At 36.7% G+C, this 17,365-nt stretch overlaps 1 protein-coding gene and 1 pseudogene across 4 annotated transcripts; both read left to right on the forward strand.

Annotated features, from left to right (window-relative positions):
- Window positions 1–1,081: 1,081 nt before the first annotated feature.
- LOC112202979 overlaps window positions 1,082–17,365 on the forward strand; it is a 33,759-nt pseudogene continuing 17,475 nt past the window's right edge.
- On the forward strand, window positions 6,897–12,536 carry LOC112167845. Of its 4 annotated transcripts, XM_024304931.2 has the most exons (10): window positions 6,902–7,196; window positions 7,282–7,332; window positions 7,432–7,473; window positions 7,768–7,800; window positions 8,586–8,618; window positions 10,010–10,054; window positions 10,366–10,407; window positions 11,536–11,592; window positions 11,687–11,740; window positions 12,070–12,536. In XM_024304931.2, the coding sequence occupies exons 1-10, from the start codon at window positions 7,016–7,018 to the stop codon at window positions 12,096–12,098; spliced, it is 567 nt and encodes a 188-aa protein (XP_024160699.1). In that variant the 5' UTR covers window positions 6,902–7,015; the 3' UTR covers window positions 12,099–12,536. The 4 variants fall into 4 exon arrangements, with proteins under 4 accessions (XP_024160700.1, XP_024160702.1, XP_024160701.1 ...); XM_024304932.2 differs by lacking the exon at window positions 7,768–7,800 and having other exon boundaries at window positions 6,897–7,196; XM_024304933.2 differs by lacking the exon at window positions 10,010–10,054 and having other exon boundaries at window positions 6,899–7,196.

The raw sequence follows: 17,365 nt of genomic DNA on the forward strand, positions 1-17,365 counted from the left end.
CTTGTTATTTGTCTGAAATAAAATAAAAAAAGAGTATGCAAAACATATTCATAAAAGGTCGAATCATTACCTACCTTTGTTCTATTTTATTAGTTTCAAATATTTGTTTATTTTCTCGTTATTTATCATGCAAAACATATTCATGAAAGATCTAGTATACTAAGAATCATTACCTACCTTATTTCAATGTATTAGTTTAAAATGATGTCTCTATATCTATTTCTTTGGATGAATCCACGTCTAGTATCTAAGTACTAGAAGCAAAAAATCAAATAGATTAATGATCTGCAAATGAGACGGCTATGACATATCCAACAAATTTTACTTATCATTTCTCACATTGCATGGGAAACTAATATTCTAGTTCAGAACCAAATCTACAATAACAATAATAATATGATTAAGGAATAACAGAGAAACAATAGTCTAGTGATGTCTTACGAGGTTTTCTATTGACTGAGAAAAGTATTACCGTCCATGCATCAAATTAGTGACTGAACATTGAATTAGAGAAGAAAAGGTATGAGGATAAGAATAACTATCCTTTCTTTATCAACCTTGTCACCATTTTCAGCTAAATTATTATTAGGAAGGAGGTATTTAAAGTTTTAGGGGCTAGCTTTTGACAATGTACACTGAGAACTGAAAGGAGATTCTTAATTATAGTACTAATTTGGCTATTAGCAATTCTTTACAGTCAGCTATGTCTTAAAACATGTTTTTATCTGTACAGTAGCCCTAACTAGCCCTAGGTCGGTTCGAAGAGGCTGGTGTTAGGGTTATTTAGCTTCGTCATTACAATTTTCTGTTAAACCTTGTTTCCCTCACGTTCTGAGAAGTTCTAATTTTAAAGGAAAAGGCTAGAGGATGATCCAAATCTAGAAATTAATTCGCCGGACAGATCGATCGATGACGTACGTTGGACACTTTCAATTATACAATTTTTTTCAATTTTGTTTTTCTTTTCTTTGGCTGTAGAAGTAAATTGACTATTTGACAAAGATGTGGCTGTAGAAGCATTCAACCACACAAGTACATAGCTTCAACTAGTACTATTTGAGCACCGCGCGTGGCATTTAGAATGGGCTCATTTTTGGTAGAAGCACCTGATTTCAATTCACCCAGTTCAAAACCAGCATTCCTAATGATCCATAAGCTTTCTTCTGCCATTTTATTGTCTTCAACAAATAAGAGAAGTAGATTCCAGTTACAGAGGAGGAAGAATATGGCAACAGTACCAGTGGCCTTTAATGCAGCAACCAATGGTGCTCTTTCTCATGTGGACATGGTGGCATCCTGTCTAGTTCTTGCTCCAGAAAAGCCCGAAGTGACTTTTGAACTCACTGCGTTAGCCACTGTGAAGAAAATTAACCAGAAGTTACATGTCAATGACACAATGCTTCATTGGTTCCGCCATCAAAAACACAAAGATCACAAGGGTGTTGTAGTCCTACAGCTTGTTAGTGCTCAAATTGGTCCGAGTGAGTATTTGATTAATTTACTGTTGACTGTTGATTAAGTGTTACTTGAATATATTATGAATTTTTCGTTAACTAATTTGTACATGTCAAAACATATTAAGAAGGGAAGAAGCCAAAGCTAAGTGAGGAAGCTGTATTGTATTGGACAAAGAATCCAAAAATGGGTGATGATAAGAACACGTACCAAGTCAAGTTTGTGGTGGACTCAACATTTGGGATGCCAGGAGCAATTACAGTGAGTAACCGATATGACAAGGAGTTCTATTTGGATAGCATCGACATTCAAGGTGGTGTTCATTTTGCCTGCAACTCTTGGGTTCAACCGGATCAGAAGTCTAAATGTCTAATGCCGGGAAAAGAATCTTCTTCTCTACTAAGGTGCTTGTTACAGTTACATACTGGCATAACAAGAAAGAGCATTAATGGTGTTGATTTTGATAACCTTGAATATCATTGCAGGCATACTTACCCAATGATACACCAGCTGGGCTGAAAGAGCTAAGAGAAATGGAGCTGATTCAACTGAGGGTGATGGGAATGGGCTTAGATTGCGATCTGATAGAATATACGACTACGCCACTTACAATGACATTGGAAATCCAGATGAGGGAATTAAGTACATGAGACCAACCCTTGGAGGAAATTTTCACCCACACCCTAGACGTTGTCGAACTGGACGCCCTCCAACCAAGACAGGTGAGTATGCATCAGTTAGAGTTTGGGGCCAAAATGATCGTCTAACATGTTATGACCTTATTTGCAACATTTATAGGTATCCATGTAGCTCCTCTAAATGTCCAAGTTGGGAATGCATGTGAGGGAGGGTGCATGTTTATTTGATATACATTGTCAGCCCATTTCCTTTGAAACTGGTTGTCTAACATGGTGTATATATAATGTTTAGTGTACAGTTGATATTCATATTCAAAATGCAACAGATAAGGCTATGGAGTCACCGATGAGTGAATTTGCTACAATCTATGTGCCAAGAGATGAAGAGTTTGAGCAGCCCAAACAAGAAGCTCTTGATGGGGGAAAGTTGAAAGGAATTGTCCGGAATATAATTCACACACTTTCAACAATTACCACAGATAGAAATGTCAATGGGTATCCAGACATCAATGGTCTGTTTACAGATTCGTCTTCACCTAAATCCAAGACCCAGCCAGGAACTCAAATCTTGAACAAAGTCCAAGAATTCCTCAAATTTGATCCCCCAATATTAAACTCCAGTGAGCAAATATTATTATCAAGTCCTTCGCATTCTTATACAGGAAGCTCGATTTTCAAGAATATAACGATACAAACCATGAAATTACTTGTCTAAATTTCAGGGGACACATATTGTTTGCCAGATGACCGATTTGGGCTCCAAAGGCATAAACCCTCTAAGCATAGAAAGGCTCAAGGTTTTCCCACCAGTAAGTAAACTTGAACCCTCCATGTATGGTCCTCAAGAATCAGCACTCAAGGAAGAACATATAATAGACCAACTAAATGGCATGTCTATACAACAGGTATATATAGTTTAGCTAAATGGAAATTGATAGTTATTTTGTGCAATGATAATCTATATTGTATATAGAACTACCAAGAATATTGGTCACAATAACTCCCAAGATTTTTCATGATGGTCAACATCACCGGAACGAGTCGTATTCTTGTCTTTCTTCTTCATTGTTGATCGATGTTACTTGAAAAACATCATAGAATTTTAGTTCAATCTTAACTAGGAGTACTTTTGTAATATATATCTATTAACTAAAACTTTTTTTTTTTTTGGTCTAATATTAACTAGGAGTTCAATCCATAAGAATTTATAAACGAGACCATTAGAAAAAATTGAAGTTAACTAGTCATATTGAAATTATCGAGGAACAATTAGGAAAAAATGGAGGAGAAAGAAGGAGAAGAAATCAGAGATAGAAGCTTGAAGCTAATGGCGAAGTGAAATGTTTGCTTCAAATCAGGTGGATCTTCATACCAATGCTTGGATGGATTGGTTAAACATATTTTATTATTTGAATAATTTGTTCTCCAAAATTAGCTCAAGATATATAGCAAGTCCCAAGCTTGTTTTAGCAAGACTTTTATTTTATATTTTATTTTATTTAGGAGCAGGACTTGTTTCCGATAAAGTTTATTCTGAAAGTTTTGGGTCTAGGGATGGCAAAAATCCCCATAGAGTAGGATACCCATAGGGTATTCGACCCTAACGGGGAGAAATTCGGGGGAAATCGGGTAACAGGGATGGGGATCCCCAGTATTCGAATTCTGAAATCGGGTACGGGGCGGGGATGATATTTTGATCCCCATCCCCATACCCACCCAATAAGAATTATTTGGAAATATATGTAATATATATATTTTATTTATTTATTATATATATTTTTGATATTATTTATAAATAAATATTTATGTAAACTTCATCTTTTTGTCAATATTTAAATTCTATTAATAAATATATTCAAAAAAAGGAAGATTCTTTTAATAAAGATCTTTATCAACATGTTAATTTTTCTTGATTGAAATACGAAATTTATTTTATTTGGATGTTTGATTTTAATTTCATATTTTACAATCAATAATTATTTGTATAAATTTTTATATAATAAATTAGTAATATTGTTAACGGGGATTTGGGCGGGTACGGGGAACTAATCCCCAATGGGGACGGGGACGGGGAATCCCCAGTATCTTATTACGGGGATTGGGGAGGGTACGGGGATGGAGAATGAAGTCTATGGGGATGGTAATTTAATCCCCTTACCCTACCCTCCCCATTGCCATCCCTATTTGGGTCTAGCTCTTGTTAGAGCTTCTCAATTTTTCTTTTGTTTTAATTTAGGCTATGCGTACATATGTCAAATGTGAACCTTTAGTTATTGGATTGGCATTATAAATTAAACAGTTGTAAAAGACGCTCGTTTATGAATTTAATAGAACCGAGTTATTCTTATAGAGATTATGGAGACACTCGTACGAAGAATGTTGATAACTTTTGATCTACAATCTCTAGATGGAAATTGATAGTTGGTTTTGTGCAATAATAATATATACTCTATATAGAACTACTCCATTTTCAAGAGTTTTGATCAAATAAATAAGAACTTTGATAATGAGAATTCATGTGTTCATCTCCAAGCCAATAATGTAATACAATATTACATAACTTATTTCAGATTTGAGTCATCAAATTTCGTAATTTACAAAAAGAATATATTATTTATTTTCAGTTTCTGCAATTGACCACTCGTACACCCCTCGTGTCATATTTGCATGATACATGCCCAGGTCTTTTTTTCTTTTTTTTTTCTTGAAGAAAGAATACATTCCCAGGTCTTGATGATAAAATGTTGTGGGACTGATGAAGATTGCTTCATGAATAATCTAAGAAAGTTACCAAGCAACATATCCTATATTGTCACATGAAACTCATGATAACGCTTAGGGGGGGATTTGGGAATTTCTGTTGTTAAGTCGAAGTAAGAAGAATCTTAAAACTACACGACTGAAAAATCATGTGGAATGCCCATGTCTTAGAAGATGAGGACATAGGATTTGGAGATGGCTTTGCTTTGGGTTCCCGTATTCCATATCAAAGATTTAGAGGTCGAGGGAGGCTCCTTGTAGCTCGTTCAAAGAAGGTAAGAATCCCACTGGAAATTTTCCATTGCATTATGGAGTTGTGGAAAAGCTATGAACTTTCTGGGTCTCAGTAACAAAGGTGTAGGATAGTAATCAATTTTCATTCTCAGCTCAAGTCTCATTTCATTCTTGCTCTTACACTTTTGTTCCCATTCCGCTATTATTGGAAAACGTTACTTGTTCTTGGCATATTTACTATGCAAGCGCTTATAACTATTGAGCTTATTAATTTATTATGAACACTAATATCCATAGTGGGATTTTAGAGCTTTAGTAGAGGTAATTAATACGGATAATTATTATTTAATCTATACTATTATTAAGAGAACCTATTTTGTTAACCAAAGTAGGTGTGAATTTACTGAAATATCCTTCAACTATAGGTTAATTTAAAATACTTTTTAATATATGAGAGGTGTTATGGTAAATAGCAAAATATAAATATAAATAAAAATTTAGAAAAAAAAAAATTCATCCCACTTTCTACATGTAGGAATATCTTATAGTTGTAACTTCCTACTTTTTTTTTCCTTCAAAAGTAAATATAGGAATAAAACTGTATATCAAAAGCCATAAAAAAAAAAGTCAAAAAGCGAGGACCTCCGCGCTTTCCGGGGTGATCTCGAGAGGCGAAACCCACCTAGGGTTTCGTGTAGTGGCAGCGGCGATCTAGGGGTCCCCTGACCAGGCTGCAGAGACGGCGACGACGAGGGCGGGGTCTTCTTGTTCGGTGGCCTCGCTGTTTGGGTGGAGTGCTTGACGGAAAACAGGTTGAGGCCGGACTTTTAGCGAGGCGGCTCTCGGCTACTACGGTTGAGGTTGTGTTGCGGCGGATCGTGCTTGTAGGGGCGGCGAGCTGATCGTGTTTGGCTGAGCGGTCGGGGCTCGAACAGTGGGCAGCTTTCCAATTGTTGCTGAGGGATCCATTGTAGGGTAGCAGGCGGAGCTTTTGGTGGTGTTTGCGGCGATGGTGAGGCACGGATGGAGAAGCCGACCACCAGAGGTATGGTGCATCGCCGGACAGATCAGCGGTGGCGACAAAGGAACAGTGAGTAGGGATGCTCCTCCCTCGTTGGCTCGGGTTTGGGCTTGGGTTTATGGGCCTGGGCTCACCCTTGGGCTAATGGGGCAGGGGCCTATTCCTGCTAGGCAAGGTTTGATTAGGGTTTGGGCCTCCGGGCTTGGGCTGAGATCAAGGCAAGCTGGGCCCTAATTGTATTAGGGTATGAGACTGTTTGAGGGTGGATTAACTTCTATGAGTCTTCTATGACGTTTCTAGTTTCTTGTTTGTACCACAATTGCGTGATTGGCAAGTGAGGGCTAGTTGAATGATTTCTTTCCGTAGGAGGCGATGTTTTTTTCATTCTTGTATAGGCTCGCTTAAATGTGAGCGTCCCAGTGATCTTTAAAGGTTTGCTTTAGCTTAGATAGGTACTCCGGATTTTCTTGCCGGACTTCTTATGTAAGTTTTTGTAGACTTCAACCTTTTTGCTGTTGATCTAATGAATTCAACTTCTATTTCAAAAAAAAAAGAGGAATAAAACTGTTTAACACATGCATCAATAGTCTTTAGTTTAATATTATTAAATTACAATATAGATATTTGTTTAATTGAAATTTGGATTAACATATGGCATTTTGTCTCGTTTTCTTATGTTATATTTTGTTTTTGTTCATTTTTTTTAATTGACTTTATTTATTTTTTATTAATATTTTGTTGAAAGAAATAAAGAAAAAGAAAGTAGCAGGACAGATTTTTCTCAGAAAAAAAAAAAGAAGAAAAAGTAGCAGGATGGGGTGAATAAAACCGAAACCGACCTAGAAAGAAAATAAAAAGCCTTTTAGGGAATCAATCTTTGTCTCAATTTTACTCTCATCGCCAAACCATGATAGGCAGGAAAATCCCAGGCGCCGGAGACAGCAAATCTGCTAAGGCTGAGGAGAGCGATAGCGAGGAGATCGACGATATTTTTGAAGGACTCAAAATATGGGCATCGAACACGAGGAGTGCAAAGAGAGCAAGGAGAGCAAAAAGAGCAAGAAGAGCACGACGCGGCCGGAGATATGGTATGTTTTCGATTTTACGATTTTTGATTTTTGTGATTCTCGTTTTCTTTTTGTAACATCTTTCAATATTTCCACACCCACACAGCTAGCAAGGTCAAGTTCTGGAAAGTAAACGCACCTTCTATAATTCTACCCGGTAAGATTTTGGATTTTTTTTTTATAATTTTTTTATGGTAGTATTCAATTTCAGTTGTTACACAGTACTGATTTTTTTTTTTTTTTTTAATGTAAATAGTGGCAATAAAACCAGAGACCGTCACTATTCCTGGCAAAAATGGTAATGCTTTATCCTTGGATTTGCTTGTTTTGTACCTGTTGATCTTATTTTATGTAATCAGATCAACTTCACTTTTGGATAAATGTGGCTGTTGGCCAAGTCATTTGTGTCTTGGTGCATAATGCATGTCTAATGTAGTATGGTATAGTATATTGCTTTCTGTTGGGATTATGGATGATTTTGCATTGCAACTGTTCATGATTCACCAAACATTGATGCTTCCTCTTCTTATGGTACTAATGAATGTTAGTGGTCTTAGAACTGATTTTTTGGTTTTGACATTGCCACTTACAGGTGCTGATCCTGTTAATATCTCCTTTCTCGATTGTAAGTAAGCTCTTGATTTTTGTTTGAAGGTTTGAGAGTATCCTTCAGCTTTGTGTTTTAAAGAACATGAATATTTGTGTCATTTTAATTTTTGTTTGTTTGTTAATGAGACAAAATACTGTGTGATCAATTTGGTCATTGAAGAAAAATTCACTAGCCAGGTCTTAATGGTTTTTGCATTAGGTATAGCCGAAGCAGAATGATACTTGTTGTTTTGCAATATAACTTCTCCAGTCAAATCATTTTGCTCTATCTGGTCTATGCCTGATCCGTAGCACGCAGTTAAGATAGAGCAAATATCTGCTGATGGGATCATAGATTTTGTTGCATCAGCAGTATGTTTATAGCATTTTTAATCGTAGATTCATTCTTGCTTTTCTTATGATATTATTGATATGTTTTCTAGTACCTTATGTCATGTAGTCAGCCCTGAACTCCTTATCTTTTGGCAATGACAATGTATTTTATATATATATATATATATATATGTATATGATGGTATTTCATGTAACAATACCCGTGAATGGGTAGCAGTGAAAGATGAAAGAGCACGTGTGTGTGTGTGTGTCATGCGCCCCTATGGGACCCACAGACTCTTGGTATTGTTAGAGGATCCATCTATAGTCTCCCGTGCATGCAGAGAGAGCCATATGTTTTCAATTAATCACTAGATCTCTTTTTTTAGTTTCCAAATGAGACTGCCATTTGTACTTGTGAAGCATGTGTGAAAGGGCTTGTTTTGTTGTTGTTGTTATTGTTGTTTTGACAGTGTATGTGTGAAACAGGTTCAGTCCCATATAAGCCAAAGATCCGCAGAGGTATGTTTCCTTCTTCTTCTTTTTTTTTTTCTGTTTTTTTTTTCTTTTCTTCTTTTTTTAGACTGCAACTAAGTTGTGCTTAATTAGCTTAGGCACTGAATTGAATCTACTTACCTGATAAATCAAACTGTTGAATTTTTCTTTTTTCTTTTTGGGGGCAATTCTTGGTATTGATAGAGAATCCATAATCAGTGGCGGAACTACGTGAAGGGCTGCTTGGGCTGTAGCCCAACCCAAAATTCCTGGGATATTTTATATAGTGCAAGTGTAACAAGAGTCTAACGTTGGTTCAGCTGGCAACTTGTGGAGTTGTCTAAGATCCCACCTTGGTTCAAGTCCCCACAACCCCCTTATGTTGCTGCTTTCCCATTTCCTTCTCCCTTTTTGGCATTTCTTTTTTCCCTTTTGTTCCTTTTTTTTTTTGTCTTTTTCCAATTTTCTTCTCCCATTCTCTTTTCTTTTCTTTTGTTTTCTTACAACATTTTCTATTCCTAGTTTCTTAACAGTTTCTTCTCTTAAAGGCAATCTATCCTGTTATTTTTTTTTTCCTTTAGTTCCAGCATTCTCCATTAGTATTTCTTATAAACTTGAGTCCCAAAATTCTTGGAATCATTGTCGACAAAATAAGTAACACCTTGTCTCCCCCCACAAAATAAGTAGCACTTTAAATTAGCCCACCCCTAATTTTCATCCTGGTTCCACCACTGTCCATAATAAGTAACACCTTGTCTCCCCCCACCTTTCGGTCACGGGATTCCTTACTCCTCCCGTATTTTGCTTACCTTTCTAACACTAGTTGTTTCCTTCCAACTTTGCATCTGCAGCTTCTCCTTTGAGTTTGTTGCTCCGTTTGGTATGCTTTTGATTTTTGTTTCCTATCATGTTTTGAAGAAATAAACTGTTGTCAATTTCTGTTGGGGTGATTAGAGGATAGCCAAAGGCATGATGCATATCAAACATTGAAGATGATTTTTGGTGCGAAGGCATATTGGTGATGCATACCCAGCATTGAATAATATAGTTTTCAAAGATAATTTCTGCTCCATTGGAGCCATTAAACAAACTGCTGAGGGGATCTTACATCTTTATTGTGTATTCAACTTCTTTGGAGATCTAGACCTGATCTCCTTATCACACTACTGATATTTGCTATTATTCAATAGATTCTTCAGTGTTTTTTTTTTTTTGGTCCTTTGACATCACGGTATGGTTATTATTCTTTTTTGTTTTTAATTATTTTTGACTTATTTGTTGTTATTCAATAGACTTCACTGTTCTGTTTTTGGGGCATGCCTGATCATTGTTTTTCTTTTCTTAAAAAAAAAAAAATTGGTAATTCTACTTGTGATTTAATATTATTATTTTCTATTAACAATGTTTCTGTGAAACAGGCCCCTGGCCGGAAATACCCCTTTCTTATGATGTGAATGGTATTGGTATGTTTTTATTTTCTATTTTTTTTATTTTTGGGAGTGAAGTTATCTTGGACTTGCTTAGATGCTGTTTAAAGGATAAAAAATGTGTTGATTGTATATTTATGTAATTTGAGGGAATTTTTGGAGATAATATTTCCACAAGTCATTTTGGTCTGTGTATAATGTGTTAGTTAATACACTTAACAGGATCATAGATCATTTTTTGCATTGCAGCTCCTCTTGTTTAGTAAACATCATTTGGCTCTTCTTATGATACTGTTCAATGTCATATGTTCACAATAGTGATATTATTTTTTTGGTTTCTGAAACAGATTCCGTGTTGAAGTTCATTCTTGGAGGTTGTGATCCAAGTGGTAAGCTCTAGAGTTTCTTTTAAGGTTTGAGTAATTTATCCCGGAACTTCCTTGTCCTCTGTATTGTAGAAAATGTGTGTGTGTGTTGTGTGACTGACATAGAATTATGTCTTCTCCAGCCAAATTATTTTGGTTTGTGTGCCCTACAGTAACTATATGTTGGAAGTGATCATAGATCTGATTGCATCTGCAATCTTCTGTAATGTCTAAATTGGAGATACAATTTTTTTTTTGTTATGACAAACATTGATACAAATTACAACCGCTACTATCTAATACAGTCCTAGTGATTTTGGTTTTGACATCATATATGTATTTGGTATCGAACAATTTGCTTCGCTTTGTGTTTCATGGAGGAAAGCAAGTGTATTTTACTTTACTACCTGATGTTGGGTATTGTTATTATTTACATTGCTTCCCTGCTTAAGGCGTTTGAAAACCTACAAACTACCCCCACTGTTACCTTCATTGCTTGTGTCTTTAACGGAGTTAAAAAAACAATTTAGGGCAAATTGCAGTATATTTCTCGAGTGGGATCATAGATCAATTTTTGCATTGCAGCTCCGGTTGTTTAGCAAACATTCATCTTGCTCTTCTAATGTAACTATTCAATGTCACATATTTAAAATAGGTTTTTTTTTTTTTTTGGGTTTTGAAATTGCAGCTGTTCATGTCTCATTGAACATCCCTGTTTGCTCTTCCCAAGTCAATAGAACCAGAGACTGTCACCTTCTCTGCCCAAAATGATAATGCTTTATTTTTATTAGTTTCCTAGTCAAGTGATGTAGGAGCAGGTGAGAGCAAATTAGGGTGTAGAAAAGAAAGAATTATAGAGACAAATGAGGAGAGACCAGGGAGAAAGCAAGAGAATTAAGAAGAGAACAGGAGATTTAGGAGTTTTATAATCTTTATCAATTGTCTGCCCTTTCTCCTACTCCGATTCATTTGAGGGCTGATTTAGCCTACATAGGATATTGTTGATGTTGATCTCTGCATGATGCATGTATAGCTGATGCACTCAATTAAAGTATACCATGTCTTTTGGGTTTTTACATGATCACCTTTTTTTTTTTTTTTTTTTTTTTTTTTTTACTCTTTAGTAATATTTTTCAATATTACCACAAACAGGTAGCAAGGTCACCGAGGTGAGGAAAGCAGAGCGTTCACCTGCTGGGCCTTCACATGGTAAGATTTTGGACTCTCACCAGCTGCTAAATCTTTCGATTCATTTGTTTTCTTTTTTCTCTTTAGTAATATCTTTCGATATTACCACAAACAGGTAACAAGGTCATGGCCGGGAAAGCGAAATGTGCACCTGCTGGGCCTTCACTTGGTAAGATTTTGGATTTCGTCTTCTTTTTCTTCTCTTTTTCCCTAAAGGCCTGTGAGGAATGCTGTTGATACAAGTGCTACTGTCTAATACAGTCCCGATGTTTTGGTTTTGACATCATATATCATCTGGTGTTAAATTACATCTATTATGACATGTGACCCTGGTATGGCGTGCATATATTCTGGGTTACCTGGACTTTTCTTTTGGGAATTGCTACGTACCTATCCTGCCTAACGTGTTTGAAAACCTACTGTGTCTTCAGAGTTAAAAAGTAGATTATGGAAAATTGCAGTATATTTCTCGAGTGTCTTACACCTTTCTAATTGCAGATTCGGACAGTCCCCTCCTAACGGCTTAAGATATTCATGTGAAGTAGTGGTTTGTGGTTTCTGATGATGTTAATGTTGCTGCGGCTGTGTGTTTTGAGGTGAAGCGTTGCTCTGTTTACATTTCCCAGTCTGAGAAAGTTCTCTGGACGGATATATGTATTTCTGGTTAATGTAATATATAGGGGGTGAAACTGTCATCCCAACAACACCCACCCCCCCCCCCCCCCCCCCGCGACTAGTACATCCCTTCTTTTACAAGCCAGACTACATGTCATCTCTTTTTATCTCCATGACAGTATATAGCTTTATATAGTTTAGCAATGAGAGAGATTTGGTTTTGCAAAATTTGCCATGTTTTGTTAGCATTGTCAAATTAAAAAGATGTAAATCTTTGAGGCTCATATCGCCTCACATTGGGGAATGTAAAGTCATTCCTGAGACTGCTAATGAATTTTATCTCACCGAAACTGTGTACATGGTGCATATGTCATGATTTACCGAGGTAAAAGATAGCAATTTACAAGTTAGTAGTGCATCATATAGGATGGATTCTTTCACATTGTGAAATTCTTAATTTTTTATTTAATCCACATAAATTTTGAGGAAATTCTTTATTTTTTATTTAATCCACATAAATTTTTGAGTCCCCATATTGGGAGTAATGCAAGTTACGCAAGTAATCAATGGAATTGCCTGGAATGCAAATAGATAATCTTCCTTACCACATTGACACTGAGATTTTGCTCTCCCTCCGGTCAATGCGAGGCGGAACATCAAGATTGATCATTTTGAGTAAGCTTGCCGAGCGAATGGACCTTCTGCACCTAGTATAAATCAGGAATTCCTTGAGGCCTAACTAAGTGATTATTCTCATCGACGTTAAACCTGTCTACGTATTCCGCTTTGTCCTTGAATATCTTGAGCCAACGAGTTTAACATGGAAACTAAAATATTGAAATACTGATCTTGGATGTCTGAAGAAACTGAAAATGTACTATAATAATTAACTGGAGGTCCGAACCCAAATTTGCATAATGCTGAAATTCCCATTTTTGCGTCTATCCATATGGCTTTTAATTAACTCTGCCTTTCGTTCTACTTCAACCTTGCTCTATTGAGTAATGAGTCACAGACTCTTGAGACAATTTTTTCTTGGTTTGTTTGTCCCCCCTTCAGACAATGTACATGGTGCATATGCACACAATGGCAGATAATGGTGCGCAATTACGTGATCTAGATCAAATAAGCTTAGATTATTGCAGGATAAGGAGCAGTTCACATCTAAATATTGTTGCTAATGACCGTCTTAACTGATCTGAAAGTGTCAGATTGTGAGGGAACCGGAACGGAGATTTCGGCACTAAATATTGCCTCCTTGGTATCCCAATTGCAATTGCAGGTCTTTTTTCCATACAAACTCCACGGTTAGCAAGAATTTATCTCAGACATGAGACTACGTGTAATACGTGAAACATTATCACCTCTACCACTAATCCAATTTGCATTGTGTCCCGGGCTTGAGACTTCATCTGCGGATGCCAGCGGATCTACCCCGAATTAGCAGCATAGCAACTTATGAAAATCTCTAGCAACTGAACTTGGATATTTGACCTATCCCGATTCACTAGGCAGGACGAGGACGATGTTGATGTTAATTGCGTGCTGGATCTTCTCAAGGCTGCTAACCTTTTGGAAGCTAAATGAACTATACTTGTCTCAGACTAATCCAAGAGAGATGAGTCAATCTGGATTCACAAATGATCATTTCAAGATGGTTAAGACGCAGAAATTCCAAGACAGTTGGCCATTTGTATCCTGGAGAATACACCATTTGTATCATGTCGACTTGGTTTGACTGCTCCATTGTTTTAGCTCAATATTGGGAAACGGTTTTGATTTGTTAAGCTAGGATCTTTACAAATTTTGTAAAAGCTTTTCCCCACAGAGATTGAGAGCCAACTCTAAGTTAAGTATCACAGATTCAACAGTAGAAAGAGAAATAAGAGTGCCAAAAAATGATAGAGAATTTTACTACCTCAAAAACTGTCACTACAACAGATATAGCTACGAAACCACAAATGAAAGCAAGAACCGGCACCTCAATTGACATACAACTCAATTGCTCCCAGATTCTCAGCCAGGCTTTGAGTCCCAACAGGAAGAAACACTGTTAATAGAAAACCAATCATGAATGGAAAACCAAAACTTAAACAAATAAACAAGGAAAGTGAAAGAGACATAAGGATGTGAAAGATGAATAGATAAACCTAAGTGTCCTGTGGTTTTTCATATCCGACTATACATGGAGACTAATATCGAACAGTATCCTGAAGGATCGCATAAAAGTGATTGATCTCTATTTTCGCTTGTCCAGAGAAGATTGCCTGGGAAGACCCTCCTTGATGGAGTAAAGTCCATAAAAACGTTTAGTTGCCCCAAAAGCCCATTACATTGAAACAAAAAAACTCATCTGAAACCGACACCGAACTGGGCTGAATTGAAAATTTGGTAGCTTATGTCTTTATTCAGCCCATTTCTTTGCGGTTCTTGGTCTAGATTTTGGTCCAACTAATAACCCTAGGTCGGATTTAGTTTGTGCCCAAAAGCGAGCTGGGTCGATCCGTGCTGACTGGGGTGAGGGTTCGGGTGCTCTGAAAAAAAAAATTTAAAAAAAGTGCAAAATTATGTGTTTCCGACAAAAAGACGAAAAAGTCAAACACCTTCAACAAGAGTCAGCGAAGACATGATAGGAAAGTCAACTCCCAGAAGTGATATGGATTCAGAGTAAAAAGTTTCTAACTAAATTTAAATTAATTAAGAAAATAATTTTTACTGTTGGAGATGCTCGCGGTAGATGTTAATATTTAAAAATCCACCGCGCGCGCGTTCGGATTCCTCACCCTTTGTAGGAGAAGTAGTACCAATTTTTTTTCCTAAAAAAGATTTGGTGGGACCGTCCAGCCACGAATATGGTAGGACTAACGAATCAAAATCCAACAACTCAGCTACGATCCCCGAAAATGCCCCTCATTTATATGATGAAATACTAAAAACCCCACCCCGCTCCCTATGTTCGAGTGACAACTCCACGTCAGCAGTTATTTATGAACTCATAATGTGTTAGTTTAAGCTTAAGAAATGTGAGATTAGCGCGCTAATGATTACTTGTAAGAGGGAAAAGCCACCGAGCTCGTAGTACTGTTTTGTCTAAGCCGCCTGACAGAGACGAGCTCTCTCTCTCTCTCTCTCTCTCTCTCTCTCTTCTTCTTCTTCTCTTCTGAGGTTTCAGTTAGAGTTTTGAAGAGAGACGAAAGGCCTCCGACTCGACTCACGGAAATTTGGGGATGGAGCCGCAGGGTGACGATTCCATGGCCGATGGCTCCGACTCGGGTCGTGGATCGTCCAGGGGCCCAAGGTTGTTCATCAAGGAAATGGTGATGACGAACTTCATGTCTCACGCCGGCGAGCAACGCGTCGGTCCTTTCCACAAGGTCAGGGATTTATTGTCAAAGTTTCCTTTGTTAATTTTATTGTAAGACTGGAAACCAGCGATTTTGCTTTTGGTTAGATTTTTTTATATTTTTCTGGGTAGGTTTTTTGATTTTTTTCCCCTCATCTCAAATAACTCAAATCTCTAGGAGGTTGATTCAGCTGTTCTAGATCTATTTGTTTCAGTTAATTTATATATTTACTGATTTTTTATTTTTATTTTTATTAATTGGCGAATGAGCAGAGCTCTTCTGCAGTTGTTGGAGCAAATGCGAGTGGGAAAAGCAATGTGACAGATGCAATGCTCTTTGTATTTGGAAAACGAGCTAAGCAGGTATACTGATGTTCCTTCGGTTTTTTATTTTTTGCATTCTGTTACATTTGCTTTGGCTTTTTGAAAGCAACAGAGACTGTTTTCTCTTGTGATTTTGTTTGGTTTTTGGATCCTAATTGTGTAATGCAATTGTCTAGATGCGACTCAAAAAAGTTTCCGAGTTTATACATAACTCCACTAATCACCAGAATCTGGACAGTGCTCAAGTTTCTGTTCATTTCCAAGAGATCTTTGATCTGGTAATTTTAGTGTTTTCACGTTTTGGTTTTTAGCTAGTAATGATAATATGATGATTTACAGTCTTGGCTTGCCTCTCCTATTCTCTTCTTTATTAGGTGGGAGCTTAAGATATCAAAATTTAATGACTTTCTCAAACTACATTTGCAATTATTACAGGATGATGGAGAATTGAAAGCTGTTCCAGGAAGTGATTTTGTAATTACGAGAATAGCATATCGGAATAACACCTCCAAATATTACATCAATGACTATGCAAGTAATTTCACTCAAGTTACCAAGAAACTGGAAGGGAAAGGAGTCGACTTAGACAACAATCCTTTTTTGATTCTTCAGGTTCGATATTAGACATCCTGCTCTTCTAGTTTGTCTAAGGTTGCTATAGTAATAGTTTACTATCAGGGTGAATTTGAGCAGATTTCAACGAATAAGTAACTTTTTATATTGTATACAAGAAGCCATGTTGTTGACTTGTTGTAATATCCAGAACCTGCATACGGCGGAACATCAAAAGGGGAATGCGGATTCAACGACTAAGAACAGCTCATTTTTAGGTATTCTATTGGTTCCCTTACATTTGTCTTTGCTACATAAATCATCAGATATATGCTATGGTTGAATGGGAGTTGTTACAAGCCTTGAATTTGACATTTAAGGAATAACAAAATCTAATTTCATGTTCCATTATAACAGATGAGAAAATTGGTGACTGGAAATCAATGTCGGTAATAGAAGATCTCAGCTTTCAAAGCAAGAAGAAAGTGGTTGAATGGGAGAAGCTGTAAGTGCTATGGTTTTTGTATTTGGATGGATTTTTGGTTGAATTAATTTAGTAAAAGTTTACTCTCTTTGTGCACTTAGTTTGCTAGAACTATGGAAACTTTGTTATGCATGCCCATTTTACAAAAACAAATGGAGATATTTTCAATTGAACTAGCATCAGAAGCCAGGATGAAAGTGCATACAATAATTCTAACTGTTCATTGTGTTTTTTTTTATCTCATAGGCTAAATTCCCTTAATGAGAAAGGGTCTGGTACCTCAATAATCTCCTTCATGATGAATGATACTACATATGTAGTCTCCGATGGTAGGAGCTCCATTGATCATGGATCTTTGGTATTGAGCGGAACTAGTCCAAAAATACACAAAATAAGTGACAATATGTTAGCTACAAGAGCAGGAAAAATAAAAGTATCCGCAGAGATGATTAAGGTGCTACACAAGGTACATAGGG

The sequence above is a fragment of the Rosa chinensis genome, chromosome 5, assembly GCF_002994745.2.
Source record: "Rosa chinensis cultivar Old Blush chromosome 5, RchiOBHm-V2, whole genome shotgun sequence".
NCBI lineage: Eukaryota > Viridiplantae > Streptophyta > Magnoliopsida > Rosales > Rosaceae > Rosa > Rosa chinensis.

Coding starts and splice junctions, on each gene's coding strand:
- LOC112167845 (XM_024304931.2), top strand. CDS start 7,016: ATGATAGGCAGGAAAATCCCAGGCGCCGGAGACAGCAAATCTGCTAAG. Junction 7,333..7,431: donor ACCTTCTATAATTCTACCCG/GTAAGATTTTGG, acceptor TAATGTAAATAG/TGGCAATAAAACCAGAGACC. Junction 10,408..11,535: donor TGGAGGTTGTGATCCAAGTG/GTAAGCTCTAGA, acceptor TACCACAAACAG/GTAGCAAGGTCACCGAGGTG.